Here is an 18,155-nt window from a genome sequence, read left to right as displayed (position 1 = left end):
TTTTCCACCAGCTTTTGGATTATTACTAAAAATAAGATCAGCTGCAATCATCATTTTTTGTTCAGCAATAACAAATGAAAATGACTGTTAAATTAGTGATATTTAGCTTTTTAAAATGGAATTATGCATTTTAAAATATTTCCCTGTGGTCTACATAAACTGTAAATGCTATGCACATATACAGTTATGTTTAACCATAACTTTAATCATGGTTTCCCCAGCTAATTAGCAGGCTAGCAGACAGACTATATACAGTTGCGGAAAAAATTATTAGACCGTCAAAAATCATCAAAAACAGTGGTTATGCAATCAAGTACTAACTCCTGTGTGTATCATGTGACTAAAACAGACAGAAAAGAAAACATGGAATGCCTAAAAGCCCTGTTTTTGTCAGTACAATGTCATAGATATTGATGTAAGAACTGAAGTGATTTTAGTTATTATCAAGAAAACCATGGAAAATGTCTAGATATCAGCTCTGAAATTAAACTCTTTTGAGCTATTTTTTTTTGTTATCATTATATTTATCCAAACAAATTACTTTTCGTTGCACCTGGCATTAAAATGAACAAGAAATTGAAGAAAACAAGGGTGGTATAATAATTTTTATTAAATAATATTTATTCTATAACACTAAGGTTAAGCTGCAGTCAAATTCCCTGTATGTGTGCACAAACCTAGCCAACAAAGCTGATTTTGATTCTGATGTTCATTAAAACTCAATGTAAATTGTAAGGTTATTATATCAAAACACAGAAAAACTAAGAAAAAGTTACTTTTTCAGCAAAACATTAACTGCACATAAAAACAGGCCTCTATATCCACTGTCATTGTCAAACTACATGGATTTATTGTGTAAATCATATTGTAGAAGTTGATGATGTTTCTATTTTTAGTACAGAAGCGCTGAACGTCCAAATGGGTCATATTGAATGGTGCTGAAAAGCTTAGAAACTTTATTTTACCTGAATTATTTCAATGTATGGATAGGATTAGTAGTTGTAAAGTTATTAAATATTTCATATCAGTAAATGCTGTAGGCCTTTGAGGGTTTTAAAGGAGTGACATTTGGCTTTTTAAAATGGAATTATGCATTTTCAAACATTTCCCTGTGGTCTACATAAACTGTAAATTCTCTTCTTGGGTCTGAATTCTTCATTAATTCAACTCCACAGGTCCATCTTCAGCCCTATTTCTGAGTAATGACACCAGAAAGGTCGTTTTGAGCGCTGGTCCTTTAAATGCACATGAGCCACTTCTTGCCCCGCCCCCTCCAGGTTGTTGACTGTGCTGCTCTGTCCCGTTCAACCAACAACTGAACAAGTTTGGACATACTTTCAGTTTTTACTACAACCGCTGCTGCTGACAAACAATTATGTTGTACTCTGAGAAATTTTCATCGGAAGTCTCAGCTCATATGTGCAAATGTTGTAACATAACTAATTATAGACGAAACAAATTAATCAGGAATTAAAACAGGTTGTAGAAATCCACTTGATTTTTTACCAAAATGAATATAAAGATAGTTTTGCAGGACCTGGAGGGTTTAAATTCAAGAAAACAAGGGGTGGTCTAATAATTTTTTCCGTAACTGTATGTGTTTGATATAATGGAGCAAACCTGAAAACCCTTAAAGTCTGTTTGAACCACATGTTTTATTTCAGCCTCCAAGAAAAAAACTTACTGTCTTTGAGCTGAGGGAAGCAGGAGTTCAGTGTACTAACTCATTCTGGGTTTTAACACTCATTTCTGCAGCTCTCTATACGCTGCTTATTTACATTCAGATTGGTTTGGCTTGAGCATTTGTCAGGCACAGAGGAACCTCTATGAGACACAATGAGGTTGGAAACTAAAAGTTAGAACATATCTGCACCAAATGTAGTCATAAGAAATTCTTCACAAGTATACCTACAGTGTGCTGTGTCTGTTTTGTGTTTTTCCTGTCGGCCTAGAGATGTGAGGCGTATTGGGGTGGAGCTGATCGGCCATCAGAGGCGGATCATCAGCAGCGTACAGACCCTTCGGCTTCAGCTACTGCACGAACAGGAGAAGGGTTTCCATGTATGAGGACGCCCTTGAACACACCCTGGGAGGGACAGATAGAAGGGAGTGAAGTGTAGACCACTGGACAGACAGTCTAAAGCCTGTGCCTGAGTCGTAACCCCTCATACAGCCGGACCAGTCTGTTTACGGAGGTCACTGGACAGACTACCACAGCAGACTGCCCCCTGGTCTTCCTCACATCCAGTAGTAACAGACGTTTTTTACAGCCCTTACCCGATACCCCTGGTTCTGCCAGACTATTACGAGACAGCCTCATAGACTTTTAAGACTGGCCCAGGCCCTCACTTTAGGGGAATGTAATGCCTTGTTGCAGCAGCAGTACTTTGTGTGTGGAGCAACAATATCTAGAGATGTAGATTTGCAAACGTAATCTACTGAATCTTTCGATCCTTTCGTTTGTTCTTTTCAGAATGGTGTGCTCATGTAGCTGCTATTGGGTGTGCAATCGAAAAGTTTTTGTCCTTTGAAAAAAAAAATATATATATATCTTCAGTGGTTTTATTTTAGAGTTTGATAATTTATCATGGAGGTATTATTTGCTTAATTACCCTCTCTCCAGAGAATCTGGTAGGCTAATACTTGAAGAAAGAAGTGGGAACCAAGATATGGGGATTTCTTGAATGTTTAAAAGTGTATAGACAATTAATCGATAATTATTATCATAACCTAATATCTATATATGTGCAGTCCTGTATGTGAAAGCCCTAGTAAATCTGGATCTTATTTAAAATGATTTATTTATGACATTTTTTAAAATCCAAATCAGCAATACAGTATTATGCAGTCACCTCAGTATCTCAGAAGGAGATGAAGAATTGTGCAATGAGAGAAGTCTTCTGGACGTATAAACATTATGTTCACTCGCCACCGTCCACCTGTTTTTATCGTCACGTGCGAAGCTTGCAGAGCTGGATCAGTTGCCTTCAGATGAATAACCATACAAGTCTAATGGGACAGTTTTTTACAACTTGTGCGCTCACAGTTGTGTGATCAGCCTGTTGTTGTTTGATTGTGAATGTTGCAAATTGCCTGAAAGTACACAATTTCCACTGTCTTAACTTATGAATGTTCACATATACTTTATAGGTAGATGTTTGAAATTGTCATCCATCGAAGAAAAAAATAACATGGGGACTTATATGGTTGTTCAGTAGTAGGTGGAATCCTGTCATACACTCCTTGCTTTCTTTTCTTTTGCCTGCACACACACACTCTAAGTATCAGTTTGCACTTCTGGGAAGTTTTCACATCAACTCAGTCAACCAATGATGTCAGAGCAGAAGTCCGTCGAAAGTGCAAAGCTACTGGATGGTATTTCCGCCCCAGTCTGTGTTCATCATCATCATCATCATCGTGAAGGTGGTGGCATTTATAGGAAAACAATGTACATAAACGTAACTTGAAATGAAAAGTGATGGACGTACAGTAGGTGATGCCATGTTGTCAGATGTTTGCCACTGGAATGGACATTTTTTTCTTAATTCTCTATGTCAATGGTGAATAGACATTGCTGCAGAATATCTAGGATGTGTCTAGTTGTTGAGTTTAAGGCAGCACAAGTAGCTCAAATCTGGAAACCAGAGATAAAGGCAGTAGTGTTAGCGGAGAGACGAGTACATTAAGAAGATGTAGGAGGAACGAACAGAAACAGCAGCATCGTAACTCATCATGTGTCATTCACACATCGACAGCTATTAACACACACACACACACACACTCTCACACATACACACACACAGAATGCCTTACAGTCCTTTACCCACACTAGAAAAACACTATACCGTATAGTTTTGGGGAAGTTTCACTCACCGGTGCAATCACAGGACCTAGCCATTAGTTTGAGTTGTATTCCATATTCAACAAACGCCTCTCTACAGCTGTGGTTTTATTACAAACTGGGGCTCCATGATTAATGTTGGAGGCAAACTGGATCTAGATATCTGTGCCTTTCTGTCACAGCGTAGGTATATATCCAGGCCTTCAGGAGTAGGAAAAGCACACACACACACATACACACACACATACCGACGTCAACAGAACACATCCATACATGCACGCACACGCTCGCCAAACCTGCTACAGAAAATACGAAGAATATCAGATGCTGTTTGTTTAGCATGTTCTACTGCTGAGCAATGTTAGAACGTTCTTTTGTACAAAGTACAAGTATACTTATAATTCTTGTATTTTATTTTTTTATAATTTCCAAAGAGATGTTGTAGATCTTGCACACTGTAAGGCAGTTACAGCGAATATTTATTTGCAAATAAAGATGAACAGTTCTGGTGGTTGACTGCTCATTCCATTTGGTTTTGATTTTATGTTTTTACCTGAGAATTGTTGGAATGTGTTGACACCATAAATGACAATATTAAGGTTTTAAGTGTTGAATTTTAAAATGAGAGGTGAATTTATTATCTTTCCTGAAAATGCAAGTGGATTAACACAACTGTACAAAAGGAACTATTAGGTTTGATGTTTTAGTGAAGTTATAATGACCGCATATGCAATTCAGTTTCTGTATTAAAGGCCTACATGTAGTATTATTAAAAAATGACTCTTCTGTCAAAGATACTACTTTATTAGATTGTAGACAAATGAACTGAATTTTATTTTTATTTCCAGTGACGGGCCGGTGGGTTTATGTGGCCACTAGAGGGAGTAGTGAGTCACACTGCCGGTCTCCTAATGCCACTGGACCTTTGACCAAAGCATCTGAAAGTGACCAGATGGGATGAGAACCATAAAGAAACAACCTTTTGAGTCAAAGAAAGTGACAAAGTGATAAAAGCTCGAATCACTGTTGATTTCTCCATTGGACACAGACATAAAAGAAAAGATGGAGTTTGATGATGAAATGGCAGCATTTCTTCTACATGGGTGAGTTTAATTCTGAGGTTTATGAAGGTATAGAGTTATTATGCGATGTTATTATCTTTGCTAAGTTGACGTTTGTTGATCCACTGTTCAGACTAAACTGTGACAACTCTGACCTTGTTTGTTCGTTTCCAAACAGATCTTCAATTCAGCTATTGACGACACAGACTACAGAAAACAGAGGGGATTTGTGGTTTAACTGGTTGTTTTCTGTTTAAAAACAGAGCTAAGCTAACAGAGCTATAATGTAAACTATCAGCTGATGTGGCACATGAAGATTATCAGACACTGTTAACCCTCTAGAGCCCGAACCATTAAATCATTGACAGTAAATTCTTGTTCTTTTAAACTGGAACCTTTATTGGTCCTTCTGAACAACCAAAAAAATATTTTTCAAAGATCAGTTTCCATGTATGAGTTTCAATTTTGTATCATATTTGATACATCGGGTCTCAATGCTCAAATATTATTCTTTTTGAACAAACAAAAACATAATATAACTCAAACATGTCTAACAAATTGTTAATTCTTTTTCAAAATTTGCAAAGTTCTTCCTCCTTGCTCATTAATAACAGTCTTGTAGTGTCACTGGAAAGGCCTCTGGTGAATGAATTCCTCCCCCCGGTGGATTATCTGTGTATTGCATGTATCTAATTGTATACATCAGGTTTTTCAAAAAAAAAAAAAAAAAAAATCACACTGATCATGTAGAGGGCTTCAAAACTCATGTATCAGATATGATATGTTTGGGGTTATATGGTTAATTTGACCAACAGTCAAAATCAGCGACTATGAGCTTTAATTTCAAGATGAAAATTTTACGATACTGTAATACAGATGTGTGCAAATAATGAGCTTTATACATTATTCAGTGAGTGATACAGTCTGTGGATACTTAGTGTTGATTTGGTTTTGGTAGTCTTAACTATGTTCTGGTAGGATACTCCCCCCTGCAGCTGAGAATTTGGAAAATCAATATTACATAGAACCCCTGTAATGCAACTAGAGTATATGTACAGCAACTATAAACCAAAGTGGCAACTATTCAGTGTGACATGCCATAAACTCTGTTTTTTAGTTGTTGTTGTTTTTTTTTAATATAATTTATTGCATCAGTCCTCCATTGTTTTATAACAGATTTCATTCATCACGTCAAATATTTCCTATTATTTGTGTTACTTTTCTTAAAGGGCAAATCCCAGTAAATACTCAATTTAAGTAGCAAAAGCCATTTTGTTGTGATTTGGTTTCATGTTTTTAACACCATGCACACCTTCTCTGTATTTTTGTGTTGTATCAGAAGAGAACAAAGCAATGAATGCCTGCTCACTACAAATAGACTTTTACACAGTCCTATGTATAATATAGCAAGACATTTTCCTGTTTTATGTCAGTTGTTTTAGTGCACATAGTAACAACCAAAAGATGGAGCTGTTGGATCAGTGACCAGCTCTAGGCCTGACTTGTTAAATATTGTGAAAATATAACCTAATATCTTCATGTCTTTTCTTTCTCACATTATGTTGTTTCCATTTAGATGTCACTTCATTTCTTCTATAAAACACACATTGGCTCATATTATTCTCCGCTACCAGCTTTTTTTAAAAATACGATCTATACAAGCACATGGAGCCCGAGCGCTGACATTTATGACCTTTGTTTCATTTTATTGTGACATTTGTAAGTAGAGTCTTGTGTTATTTATGAGTGATTGTACCTTTACTGCGCAGCTCTCTGCTACAGATGAATTAAATCCGGTTGTAAAGCAGACATTTGACATATTGAGGGAAGCTGCTACTGCTGCTGTAAACACAAACAACAGCAGGCAGGAATAAGGAGGTAGATGCTTTGGAGAGGTAACATGTGGTAAGAGTGAAGAAGGAAGGGGGTGGGGGGGTTATGAGGCTCCATTCTCCATGATCAGGTCACCGGGTGTTCACAGGCTTAATTCGCTCTAATAGGATTACCTGACACAAGCTGGGATGCCCAGGCAGCATCTCACTGTTCACAGCACGTATTGGGAACACACGGACATGACTGAACATTAACGTTTACTTTCATGCGGTTTCTTAAACATAGTGCACTTAACTCTTTAGTGATCCAGGTGACCTATGGGGTGATGTGTTGGGTTTATTTAATGGTGTAGAGTTAAGTGAATCCAATGGGGTTGTTGGATAAATTGTCGGGCTGGCTCGGCCTCAGGAAGAAAGAGGTCAATGTTTTATGTTTAGGACTGGACAACAGCGGTAAAACTACCATCATCAACCAGCTCAAACCTGCAAATGTAAGTATATGAGTGTGGTATGTGCAGCATTATCTATACTCTGTAATACACTGTGAATGTGAGGGGCCTGTGGGAATACAGTCCTGCCATGACAGGTTAAAGCTTTGGTATGTATTAACCCATAAAGACCCAAACATCCACCACCAACCAAAACTATCCACGGATGTAACTGTTAAATGTGTTGACCCATGAATCCTATCAATACATGTAAATAATTGGTGTAAAATACAGTTTGTCAGCTTTTCGCAGTCATCAGACATGACCCATTTGGACGTTCAGAGGCTCCGTAGTTACCATGGAAACACCGTCATCTTCTACAACAGTGATGTCAAACTCATTTTCTTCCGGGGGGCCACATTCAGCCCAATTTAATCTGAAGTGAGCCAGACCAGTAAAATAATAGCATGATAGCTAATAAATAATGACAACTCTAAATTGTTTTAGTGCAAAAAATAACATTCAGTTATGCCAGTATTTACATTTACAAACTATCCAAACAAAAAGTAAGTGAATAACCTGGGAAAAAAATGAAATTTGTTGAGAAATATAAGTACAATTTTATCAATATTATGCCTCGATTTATCATTTATAAATGTGCATTACAGATCAGATCTACAAAGGCACAAAGCATTCAGTAACAGGCTGAATGTTGTTAAAACTGCACTTAATTTTCTTTAGACATTTCAGGTTGTTCATATTTGTTCAAGTTATTCACATTTTATTGTTAAAGGATAGTTTGTTAAAGTAAATATTTTCATAATTTAATGTTTTTTGCATTAAATCAAGGAGAAAAATTGGTGTTGTCATTATTTATAGGTTATTATGATATTATTTTTGAGTTTGATGCCCTAACTTGCACTTTGCAAATTCATCCCGCGGGCCAGATTAGAACCTTTGGCGGGCCGGTTTTGGCCCCCGGGTCGCATGTTTGACACCTGTGTTCTACAACATTGATTCACCAGTAAAACCCATGGAGTTAGATCAATGTGTGATGATGAGTGGATGGAGACACTGGGTTTATGTTTATTTAATAATAGATTTGACCGAAAAGTCACATCCTCTGCAGTTTTGTGTTTTTGATATAATAACCCTCAACTTTAATCTGAGCGTTTATAAACATCTACATGATCAGTGAATTAAATAAAGGAAAATACCAGATTTATACTGATAAAATTTAATTGGATTTAAGAATGTGTAGCTCATTTTTGGTATTTAAAAAAACATGATACGTAGGGCAATTTTTGAAGGATAGTAAATAATTTATTTTCGACTCTACATTAAATTACCATTAATTTGGTTGGTTATGTTTTCTTTTTTTCTAGTTTAGTTTCACTTTTGTATGTTTTTGCTTGTTTGTTTGGTTGAATGCATTGTTGTTTTTCTTTTTCCTATATTGAATGCTGGGTAGCTGAATTTGTTCTGTAGGACAGGCATTAATATAAGCATTCTGCTTCTGCCTGGGCCTTTTCAGTCACAAACCTGTTGGTAATGTTTGTAGTGTTGACACTGGTTGTATTAGGTGGTGACTGAAAAAAGAATTTCATCATCAAAAAATACAAAATACAGAGGATAATACTGAAAAATAAAAGGTGATAAATCACTTAAGAAAGGTTAGATATAGAGACAATTGTTTTGTGTGTGTGTGTGTGTGTGTGTCGTCAGTATCTGCACTAAAGATCTGTTTGGAATCGTCCAAACGAGGTCAGATCTGTCCCAGTTTAGTCTGAATTTTGTGTCAACAAACAGCAACTTAGCAAAGATAAAAACATCACATAATGAATTTATTAAACCTCCATAAGCCTCAAAATCAAACTCACCAGTGTAAATGAAATGCTGCCATTTCAGCATCAAACTTTTTTTTTTTGTAATTATCTTTTTATTATTTTTTTCAGGCAGCATTATCTTATTAGCATTTTTCATGTATGTAACTTCTATATATGTGAAGAAAAACAAACACAAAAAAAAAACATACTCATACAGGGGATCAATGACAGAAATAGTAAAAATATACACAGTAACCTAACATAGAGTTAATGGGAAATAAATATTTTTCCCATTCCATTCTTTCCTTCCAGAAACCCTTTTCCCCTGAAGATTAACACCGAACATTTAAAGTGTGTAGCATGAACCAAGGCAGACTGATTTCATGAAATCGGCTTGTATCGTATGTCATTTGGTGTTCTATACAAACGCATTTTCATCCTTTCGCCTGTTATTCAACGCCATTTGATCTCGTGTCAATGTACACCAAGATGTCCAGTTATCTGTACGCAATTCATGATACCACCTTGACCAAGGGTTTACATGGGTCTATATGTACGTTACTCTTATCAAGTAAAATCAGCTCTTAATAGTGTTACAAAATCAACCCAGTTTTCCAGTAATTGGTGAATTTGTCTGAATCAACTTCATCCTATAGACGTCACCTATAACCTCTATCCAGTCCATTTTGGTGCAGATGTATCCTCCTGAGACCCAGCAATGTATTTTTGTCCTCTGTAGGGGACAAGAGATTCACAGCTTTACTAAAAAATTAAAAAAAAACAACAAAAAAACAAAACACTGTCCACAGCAAAGGATATTCCATAAAAAAAAACAAAATAATAAAAAATGTTATCTGAAAAAAATTGTTGTATCATGCTGTTTCTGATCAGGGCAATTATTTAAAGTAAAAAAAAGTCAAAAGTTTCCTGGGCCTCAGGAGGATATGGAACATTTTATTTGAGATCTGACATAAAAGTAGTGCTGGGTCTTTATGGGTTAAATTACAATTCAGTAATAATTTGGGGTGAATGTTGTCAAAAGGCCCATCGAAATTTGATTTATTTCACTGCAATCATTCACTGATTGCTTGTTTTCAGAATTCGAATCATTTAGGCCCATTGTCAGAAGATTGGAAACATGTTAGTCAGGTAAAGCCCATATCATCCCTTCCATGTAGTATGTACCTGTTGACATACTTTTGCCGTTACTTGTCTGTTTTTGTGTGTCGTGTTTTCGTGTGTGTGTGCATGTAGACGCAGGCACAAGATATAGTCCCAACAATTGGCTTCAACATTGAAAAGTTCAAGAGCTCCAGGTAGAATGAAATCACATGTTGGAATATTTGTTCTTTGTGGATGGACTGTAGTGATTCTGAGTCGGTTTTATTTCTCCTCCTGTTCCTTTTTGGTGCATGAAGCCTGTCTTTCACAGTGTTTGACATGTCGGGGCAGAGCAGATACAGAAACCTATGGGAGCATTATTACAAGTATGAAACACCCCTACATTACACATGCAATATTAGACATGAAAGTAGTTTTTACATAATTCAAACTCTGATTCTGTTGTCGTTCTCTTCAGGGAAAGCCACGCCATCATATTTGTCATCGACAGTGGAGACAAACTGCGAATGGTTGTAGCCAAAGAGGAGCTGGATACTCTTCTCAACCACGAAGGTATAAAGAGGCCAAAACAACTCTTAAATATTATGGACTAAATATTGACCATGTTTTGCAAAAGAGTTCTGCTGCTTTTGGTTGCATAAGTTACTATTAGTTACATTTTTTCATGTTAAACCCTCAAGGGCCAAAAGCAGGGCTGTCAAACTCATTTTAGTTCAGGAGCCACATTCACCCTAATTTGATCTCCAGTGGGCCTAACGAGTAAAATAATAACAGTGAAAAAAGTAAAATTATATTATGATCATGTTTACATCTACAAAGTTTCCTTAAAAATCTGAATAACATGAACAACTTGAATTGTCTTAAGAAAAACAAGTGCAATTTTAACAATATTCTGCATCGGTTTATCAGTTTATCATTTACACATGTGCATTACAATCACACAAAACATTTAGTAACAGGCAGAATACTGGTAAAATTGCATTTACTTTTCTTAAGACATTTCCGCTTGTTCATTTTTGTTCAGGTTATTCACATTTTTTATAAAAGTATAGTTTGATAATGTAAACATTTTCAGGTAATTTTACTTTTTTACACCAAAAAAAAAAACAAAGAACATTTGGGGTTGTCATTATTTATAGGTTATTATGATAATATTTTACTTGTCTGACCCACTTGAAATCTAATTGGACTGTATGTGTCTGTATGTGGAACCTGAATTAAAATGACTTTGACACCATTGATTGTTAATATCTTCAGTGTAATTTTTGCATTTCACAAATTCATCCCGTGGGCCAGATTGGACCCTTTGGCGGGCCGGATTTGGTCCCCGGGCCGCATGTTTGACACCTGTGGCCTAAAGTATCTACTGATATAAAATATTTAATAACCTTACAACCACTAATCCTATTCATACATTGAAATAATTCAGGTAAAATGCAGTTTCTTAGCTGTTCAGCACCATCAGATGTGACCTATCTGGACATTCAGGACCTCTGTACTGAAAATAGAAACACCATCATATTCTACAATATTATTTGCATAATAAATCCATGTAGTTTGATGATGACAGTGGTTATAGAGGCCTGTTTTTATGTTCAGTTGATGATACGTTTTGTGTTTAGATATGTTCATTGAATTTTCAAAATACAGAACAATGGTAATACACACAGGTACTTGCACATACGCCCAAAAAAAAAAAAAAAAGAAGCAAATCAAACAAAACCCACTTGACCCTCCCAAACTCCTTACTGTCACCAGATCAGATGATGATATGTTTGGCTGAAAAAGTCACTTTTTCTTAGTTTTTCTGTTTTGATAAAATAATAACCTTACAATTTACACTGAGCTTTAATGAATATCAGAATCAAAATCAGCTTTGCAAAAAGTTTGACTCCAGCTTAACCTTAGTGTTACAGAATAAATGTATGTATAAAATATAGCATAAAGAATGAGAATTTTTCACAAAGCTGTACAAATGATGTGAGATCAAACGGTAAACAGAACACTAGTGCGTGCATAGAAACCAATAGTGCAGTATAAAAGCACATCTACACGGTTACTGAATTAAATACAGAACAGGGATATAATTATACTTTCCTTTTATTTTTCTCTCTCTCTTTTGTTCAGACAAGGTATAGTTTTTTTTAGATGTTACCTGCTTGATAGTTTCAACTGTGACTCCAGTCTTCCTCTTTTGTCTGAACAAAAGAAAAAAAGAAAAGTATAATTACATTAACAGAAGACAAAATGAATGTCATTAGCCTTATACAGGACGGGGGTGTCAAACATTAGGTCCACGGGCCAAAATCAGCCCACCAAAGGGTCCGATCCAGCCCTTGGGATGAATTTCTGAAATGTAGAAAATTCCACTGAAAACATCAGGCTCAGATTAAATAAAAGTCAAATCTGTTAAAATCATTTCAGTTCAAGGCAAAGCAAGGCAGGTTTATTTATATAGCACAGTTCAAAGTGCTTTACATAAAACATTAAAAGCATTACAGCAGGATGCAGGGGAAGCAATAACAAGGATAGGTATGAAAAACAAAAAAACAGATAAAAACTTTAAGCTTAAAAGAAACAGTGCAGATCTGAACTTCTGAATAAAAACTCTATTCACTGCAGCTGAGAACAGGTGGGTCTTTAACCTGGATTGAAGTAAACTGAGTGTTTCAGCTGATCTGAGGCTTTCTGGGAGTTTGTTCCAGACATGTGGCACATAGAAGCTGAACGCAGCTTCTACGTGTCTGGTTCTGACTCTGGGAACTGATTAAAGACAGCGAGTTCTGGGTCAGACCAGTCAAATACTATCATAATAACCTATAAATAACGACAACTAAAATGTCCTCTCTTTGTTTTAGTGTAAAAAAAGTAAAATTACATGAAAATGTTTCCATTAATAAACTATCCTTTCACAGAAAATGTGAATAATCTGAACAAATATCAGCACCCTGAAATGTCTTACAAAAAATAAGTGCAATTTCAACAATATTCTGCCTGTTACTAGTTATATGTATTTGTTGTAAAGTATATGTGTAAATGATAACCTGAGGCATAATATTGTTGATATTGCGCTTATTTTTCGTAAGAAATTTCAGGGGTTTTTTTATGCAAATCACATTTTTAACAGTTCTGTAGGTAACATTTTCATCATGTAATTTTACTATTTTCACTGTTATTATTTTACCCACTTTAGATCATATTCGACTGTATGTGGCCCCTAAACTGAGATGAGTCTGACACCCCTGATATAGGAAAACACCTGATTTTGGTTGATAAGTGCAAAATGCAGAGGATAATATTACAATAAATGGTGAAAAAGTCACGTGGGAAAGGTTAAATGTGAAAAAGTCAGCACTAAACCAGATCTTTAAACCTTAAATGAGGAAAACGTATCAACATATATGATCATCTATTTGCTAAAACTTCCACTGCTTCAATTTAAACCCCTCACTGGAAAAGCAAAATAAAATAACTATTCACCTATTCATCTGTTCATTCCTGATGTCTGTGTCTGTTCCAGATATTCGCAGCAAAAAGATACCCGTATTGTTCTTTGCGAACAAGATGGATCTGCGGGACGCCATGTCCTCCGTCAAGGTCTCGCAGCTGCTGTGTTTGGAGAACATCAAAGACAAACCGTGGCACATCTGGTAACGTTATCTGCACAATCACAATCTGTCGCCTGGTTCTAAGGGCACAGAGGATCACCACTTCTTATCATAGTAGAAAAGGCACAGGTGCAGATAAGGACTTCAACCATGGCTCCGCCTCCTCCTCCAGATATGGTGTTTTGACTCCAAACACATGGCAGAGAGTGATTAGTATAAGACGCACTATCCTCAGTCCAGTATTAAGACAGTAGAGTGTGTGTTTACACTGTTAACGTCCTCAGTTTTGTATTTATCATCAGGGGGAGAAACATGGTGATGATTCTTAGGACACATGACTGACAGGGGCCTAGAAAATAAGTGAACATTAACCAGTTTTTTTAACCCATAAAGACCCAAACATCCACCAGCAACCAAAGTCATTCACTGATATAAAATATTTAATGACTGCTGATCCACTAATTCTATCAATACATGTAAATAACTGGTGTAAAATACAATTTGTCATCTTGTCATGGTCATCAGATATGATCCATTTGGACCTTCAGGGGCTCCGTAGTTACCGTGGAAACACTGTCATCTTCTACAACATTGGTTCACCAGTAAAACTCACGTATCAGGTATCTGCGCTTTTCTCTGTTTTTGATATAATAACCCTCAACTTTAATTTGAGCTTTTTATGATCATCACCACTATCAGTGAATTAAATATAGTAAAATTCTTGATCTTCACTGAAAAAAAAGGAATATACACATAATAATATTAGAATAAATGGTGATAAATCGCTTAAGAAAGATTAAAATAGAGAACAAAAGTAACACTGGGTCTTTATGGGTTAATGAAATCTTTTAACCGATCATCATGAAACAATATTAGCTTCACAACCTACTAATAAACACTTTTGTTTCTAAGCATTAGTTTTGTTTTCAGCTAGAAATAATAAAATCCAGTCAGCCTCTGTCGTGTGTAGGTGGCGCTGTTGTTCCATTGTAGACTATTGTTGTGGATTTGCCTCAATATTCCACTGTTTTTGTTTGTTGAGAGGTGCTCTTTATGAATGTGTAATTATCGTTAGCCTCATAGCATAATTGCCTCAGTCATATTTTTTCAGGACATACTGTAGCCAATGATGCAAAATGAAGCATCAGCATTAGGAGAGTAAAGTTACACAGATATCACAAGTTGGCCAAATATATGACACTATATGGACAAAAGTATTGGGACAAGTTGGATTCAGGGGTGTCTTTTCTAACAGGGGTCTGGGATACAAAACAATAATGGCAAATATCATAATTAGTCCTGTCAAACTATTAAAATTTTTAATCAGATTAACCACAGGGTTTCTGTGGATTACTTTTGATTAATCGCAATTAAATATCATTCATTTTTAATCTACGTTACACCATAAAACAACATATAGAGCATTTAGAACAATAATTCTTATTCTATACTGTATGCTATCACTAATTTGTCATTTCTTCCATCAATTGCCACAGTACTGTGGTAGCAAAATGCACAAAAGAATGAACTGAAGTATACACCATATATGACCACAGTACTGTGGCACCAAGAGGAAAATGAGTTCATGGAATAGTATCCATGATTGGCTCAAGTACAAATAATAACATTTGACTGGCTCTGTGGAAATGGACTAACTGATATTTCATGCCAGAGTACTGTGGCAGTAGCCATTGCCTTCATATTATTGTATTTTTAGTGTTTGTTTGATTTGCTTTATTTCAGTTTTGGAGCCCACAGTGGTATTTTTGGTCACGGGGCCCCCTTGTTTATAATGCACAGTATTTGTCTCATTGGTTATACATTCAGTGTGGTTTTTAAAGCCTGGCTCTTCCACACAACTGTTTTGCTCCTTGTTTACTCATTAGACAGATGGAGGGCAGACGGATTAAGAGCAGCGCAGGTTTTAACATCCACGATCCAAGAAAAGTCATGAGAAAGTGATTGTGTGCCACAAGGAGATTAACTCCTCAACACTTCTGCCTTTTTCAGCGCCAGCGACGCTATCAAAGGAGAGGGTCTGCAGGAGGGTTTGGACTGGCTGCAAGGTAGGATTAAACACAGTAAATACCAATATCATCAGTTTATCAGTTTTAAGTGTGTGTGCGAGTATTGTCAGCATACTATTGAGATGTGTTTTTTCTGCATCCATAGAACAAATTGCACAGTAAGTATGATGTGAACATGTGTGTACTTTGGATCTGGTCTCATTAGACTGTGTTGTGTACATGTGTGTAAAGTGTTCTATTAGTTACCGCTCAGGTCAGATACATGTTTGAGTTCTACAAAAGTACATGTTTGTGAATACATTTAGTATATGTTTGATTCTATATACAGGGTTCCTATACATTTGAAATGTCAAAATTCTATACTTTTTCCAGATCTTAACCCTATAACGCCAAATGTACCATATGTGATACATGAGTTTTGAAGCCCTCTACATGATCAGTGTGATTTTTTTTTTTTTAAAAAACCTGATGTATACAATTAGATACATGCAATACACAGATAATCCACCAGGGGGAGGAATTCATTGACCAGAGGCCTTTCCAGTGACACTACAAGACTGACATTAATGAGGAAGGAGGCAGAACTTTGCCAGTTTTGAAATGGAATTACCAATTTGTTAGACATGTTTGAGTTATATTATGCTTTTGTTTGTTCAAAAATAATATTTCAGCACTGAGACCCAATGTATCAAATATGGTACAAAATGGAAACTCATACATGGAAATTAACATTTGAAAAAAAATGTTTTTGGGTTGTTCAGAAGGACCAATAAAGGTTCCAGTTTCAAAGAACTGGAATTTTCTGTCAATGATTTAATAGTTGAGGCTTTACAGGGTTAATTTCCATATCTCTTGGTAAAAAAATTCCAACCAGTCTATATATTTGGGATTTTTGAGCCAGTCGTCACAGAATTTCCATCTACCTATTATGACTTCTGCAAACAATCATACAAGGCATGTTGAATAACTCGCTCATTAACAGTGTGTGGATATCACCTGTCTGTCAAAGCAACAGTGAAACTTGACAACACCTGGGCGGGCCTTAAAATGGGTTGGAGGAGGATAAGAGCAGAAGGCAGGGCATTCAACTTGTCAATCTGCCCAAATGTTTTCTGGGATGCGTAGCCGACTATATGAGCTCTCACACAAACATTTTAGTTGTGCTAGCAAGCGCCTCAAAAAACAGGTGGATCCATTTCTTTTTTTTAGATATTCATAATGTTATGTTTTAGAAAATAGAACAGTGGTAACAGTCTTGGAAACAAGAATATTTTTCCATACATTTGTTTCTATTTTCCATACTTTTCCAGACCTGGAAATTTATAAAATCAAATTCCACACTTTTCCATACTTGCATAGGAACCCTGTATATATATTTCATGAGAGCGAACACACGCAGGAATCAGTTGTCTTTCTGTGTTTTCTGGACAGGTCATATCAAAACAATGAGCACATGAACACTTGAAATGCCACAGGATCACAGGACGGGATGAGCTACTGGATCTCATTCGCCACATGGAGTGTTTTTCAGTTGATGATGTAGGCCTTAAACCTCACCGTCCTGTAGCCTAGTACATGCTGTCACACTAGAGTTTAACCCTTGTGGATCCCTCGAATTTACTACCCTCGAGGCAAAAATGGACAAAACTGTATAAAAAATTTGCTATAAAATCATTGTATAGTCACAGAAAAAATTATTAGACCACCCTTGTTTTCTTCAATTTCTTGTTCATTTTAATGCCTGGTACAACTAAAGCTACATTTGTTTGGACAAATATAATAATAACAACAAAAATAGCTCATAAGAGTTTAATTTCAGAGCTGATATCTAGCCATTTTCCATGGTTTTCTAGATAATAATCAAAATCACTTCAGTTCTTACATCAATATCTATGGCATTGTACTCCCAAAAACAGTGCTTTTAGGCATTTCATGTTTTTTCTGTCTGTTTTAGTCACATGATACACACAGGAGTTAGTACTTGATTGCATAACCATTGTTTTTGATGACTTTAATGGTTTAATAATTTTTTTTATGCAACTGTACATCAATAATTTTCAGCTTTTTTCTGCATAATTCTCTAAAATTACTTCAGTTCTGCTCAAAATGAGCAAAAGTTCAATACATTTCAGGATTTTAACCCTTTAAATGCCAGTTTGATTACAAGTCATAGTTGTTCTTTATGAGACAAGACAAAATATGCGATAACGGTGTGTTAAATAGTGAAATCTCATATATCTAGCTCACAGTTATAAATATGAGATAGTACTGATTAAATTGCATTATAGACTTACACTGAAACTGCTTTTTTAATCACACAATAAAAAATACTAATGCAGTGAAATCAGTGTTGTTGCTAAGACTCTGATATAAAACAATGCCGCATCGCTTCATCCTATATTATATGGAA

The 18,155-nt window shown here is 35.9% G+C and overlaps 2 protein-coding genes across 4 annotated transcripts in view; both read left to right on the top strand.

Annotated features, from left to right (window-relative positions):
• LOC115412182 (ephrin type-A receptor 6-like) overlaps positions 1–4,355 on the top strand; it is a 417,601-nt gene extending 413,246 nt beyond the window's left edge. Inside the window, exon 15 of the mRNA XM_030124523.1 lies at positions 1,953–4,355. Within this exon, the coding sequence (XP_029980383.1) occupies positions 1,953–2,067 (115 nt within the window). The 3' untranslated portion in view covers positions 2,068–4,355. The remainder of the gene's footprint in view (positions 1–1,952) is intronic.
• Positions 4,356–6,910: 2,555 nt separating this feature from the next.
• On the top strand, positions 6,911–17,399 carry LOC115412183 (ADP-ribosylation factor-like protein 6). 3 transcript variants are annotated; one of them, XM_030124524.1, is made up of 9 exons: positions 6,911–7,225; positions 10,087–10,137; positions 10,243–10,304; positions 10,407–10,475; positions 10,568–10,662; positions 13,631–13,760; positions 15,729–15,784; positions 15,891–15,903; positions 17,177–17,399. In XM_030124524.1, exons 1-9 carry the CDS (start codon positions 7,103–7,105, stop codon positions 17,208–17,210), a joined length of 633 nt encoding a protein of 210 aa, XP_029980384.1. In that variant the 5' UTR covers positions 6,911–7,102; the 3' UTR covers positions 17,211–17,399. The 3 variants fall into 3 exon arrangements, with proteins under 3 accessions (XP_029980384.1, XP_029980386.1, XP_029980385.1); XM_030124526.1 differs by lacking the exon at positions 10,087–10,137 and having other exon boundaries at positions 6,912–7,225; XM_030124525.1 differs by lacking the exon at positions 15,891–15,903 and having other exon boundaries at positions 6,912–7,225.
• Positions 17,400–18,155: the final 756 nt, after the last annotated feature.

This window comes from Sphaeramia orbicularis, chromosome 21 (assembly GCF_902148855.1).
Source record: "Sphaeramia orbicularis chromosome 21, fSphaOr1.1, whole genome shotgun sequence".
In the NCBI taxonomy this organism is placed as follows: domain Eukaryota; kingdom Metazoa; phylum Chordata; class Actinopteri; order Kurtiformes; family Apogonidae; genus Sphaeramia; species Sphaeramia orbicularis.
Note: the sequence above shows the minus strand (reverse complement) of the source record. Positions and strands in the feature narration are given on the sequence as shown.

Coding starts and splice junctions, on each gene's coding strand:
- LOC115412183 (XM_030124524.1), top strand. CDS start 7,103: ATGGGGTTGTTGGATAAATTGTCGGGCTGGCTCGGCCTCAGGAAGAAA. Junction 10,138..10,242: donor ATTGGAAACATGTTAGTCAG/GTAAAGCCCATA, acceptor GTGTGCATGTAG/ACGCAGGCACAAGATATAGT. Junction 10,305..10,406: donor GAAAAGTTCAAGAGCTCCAG/GTAGAATGAAAT, acceptor TGGTGCATGAAG/CCTGTCTTTCACAGTGTTTG.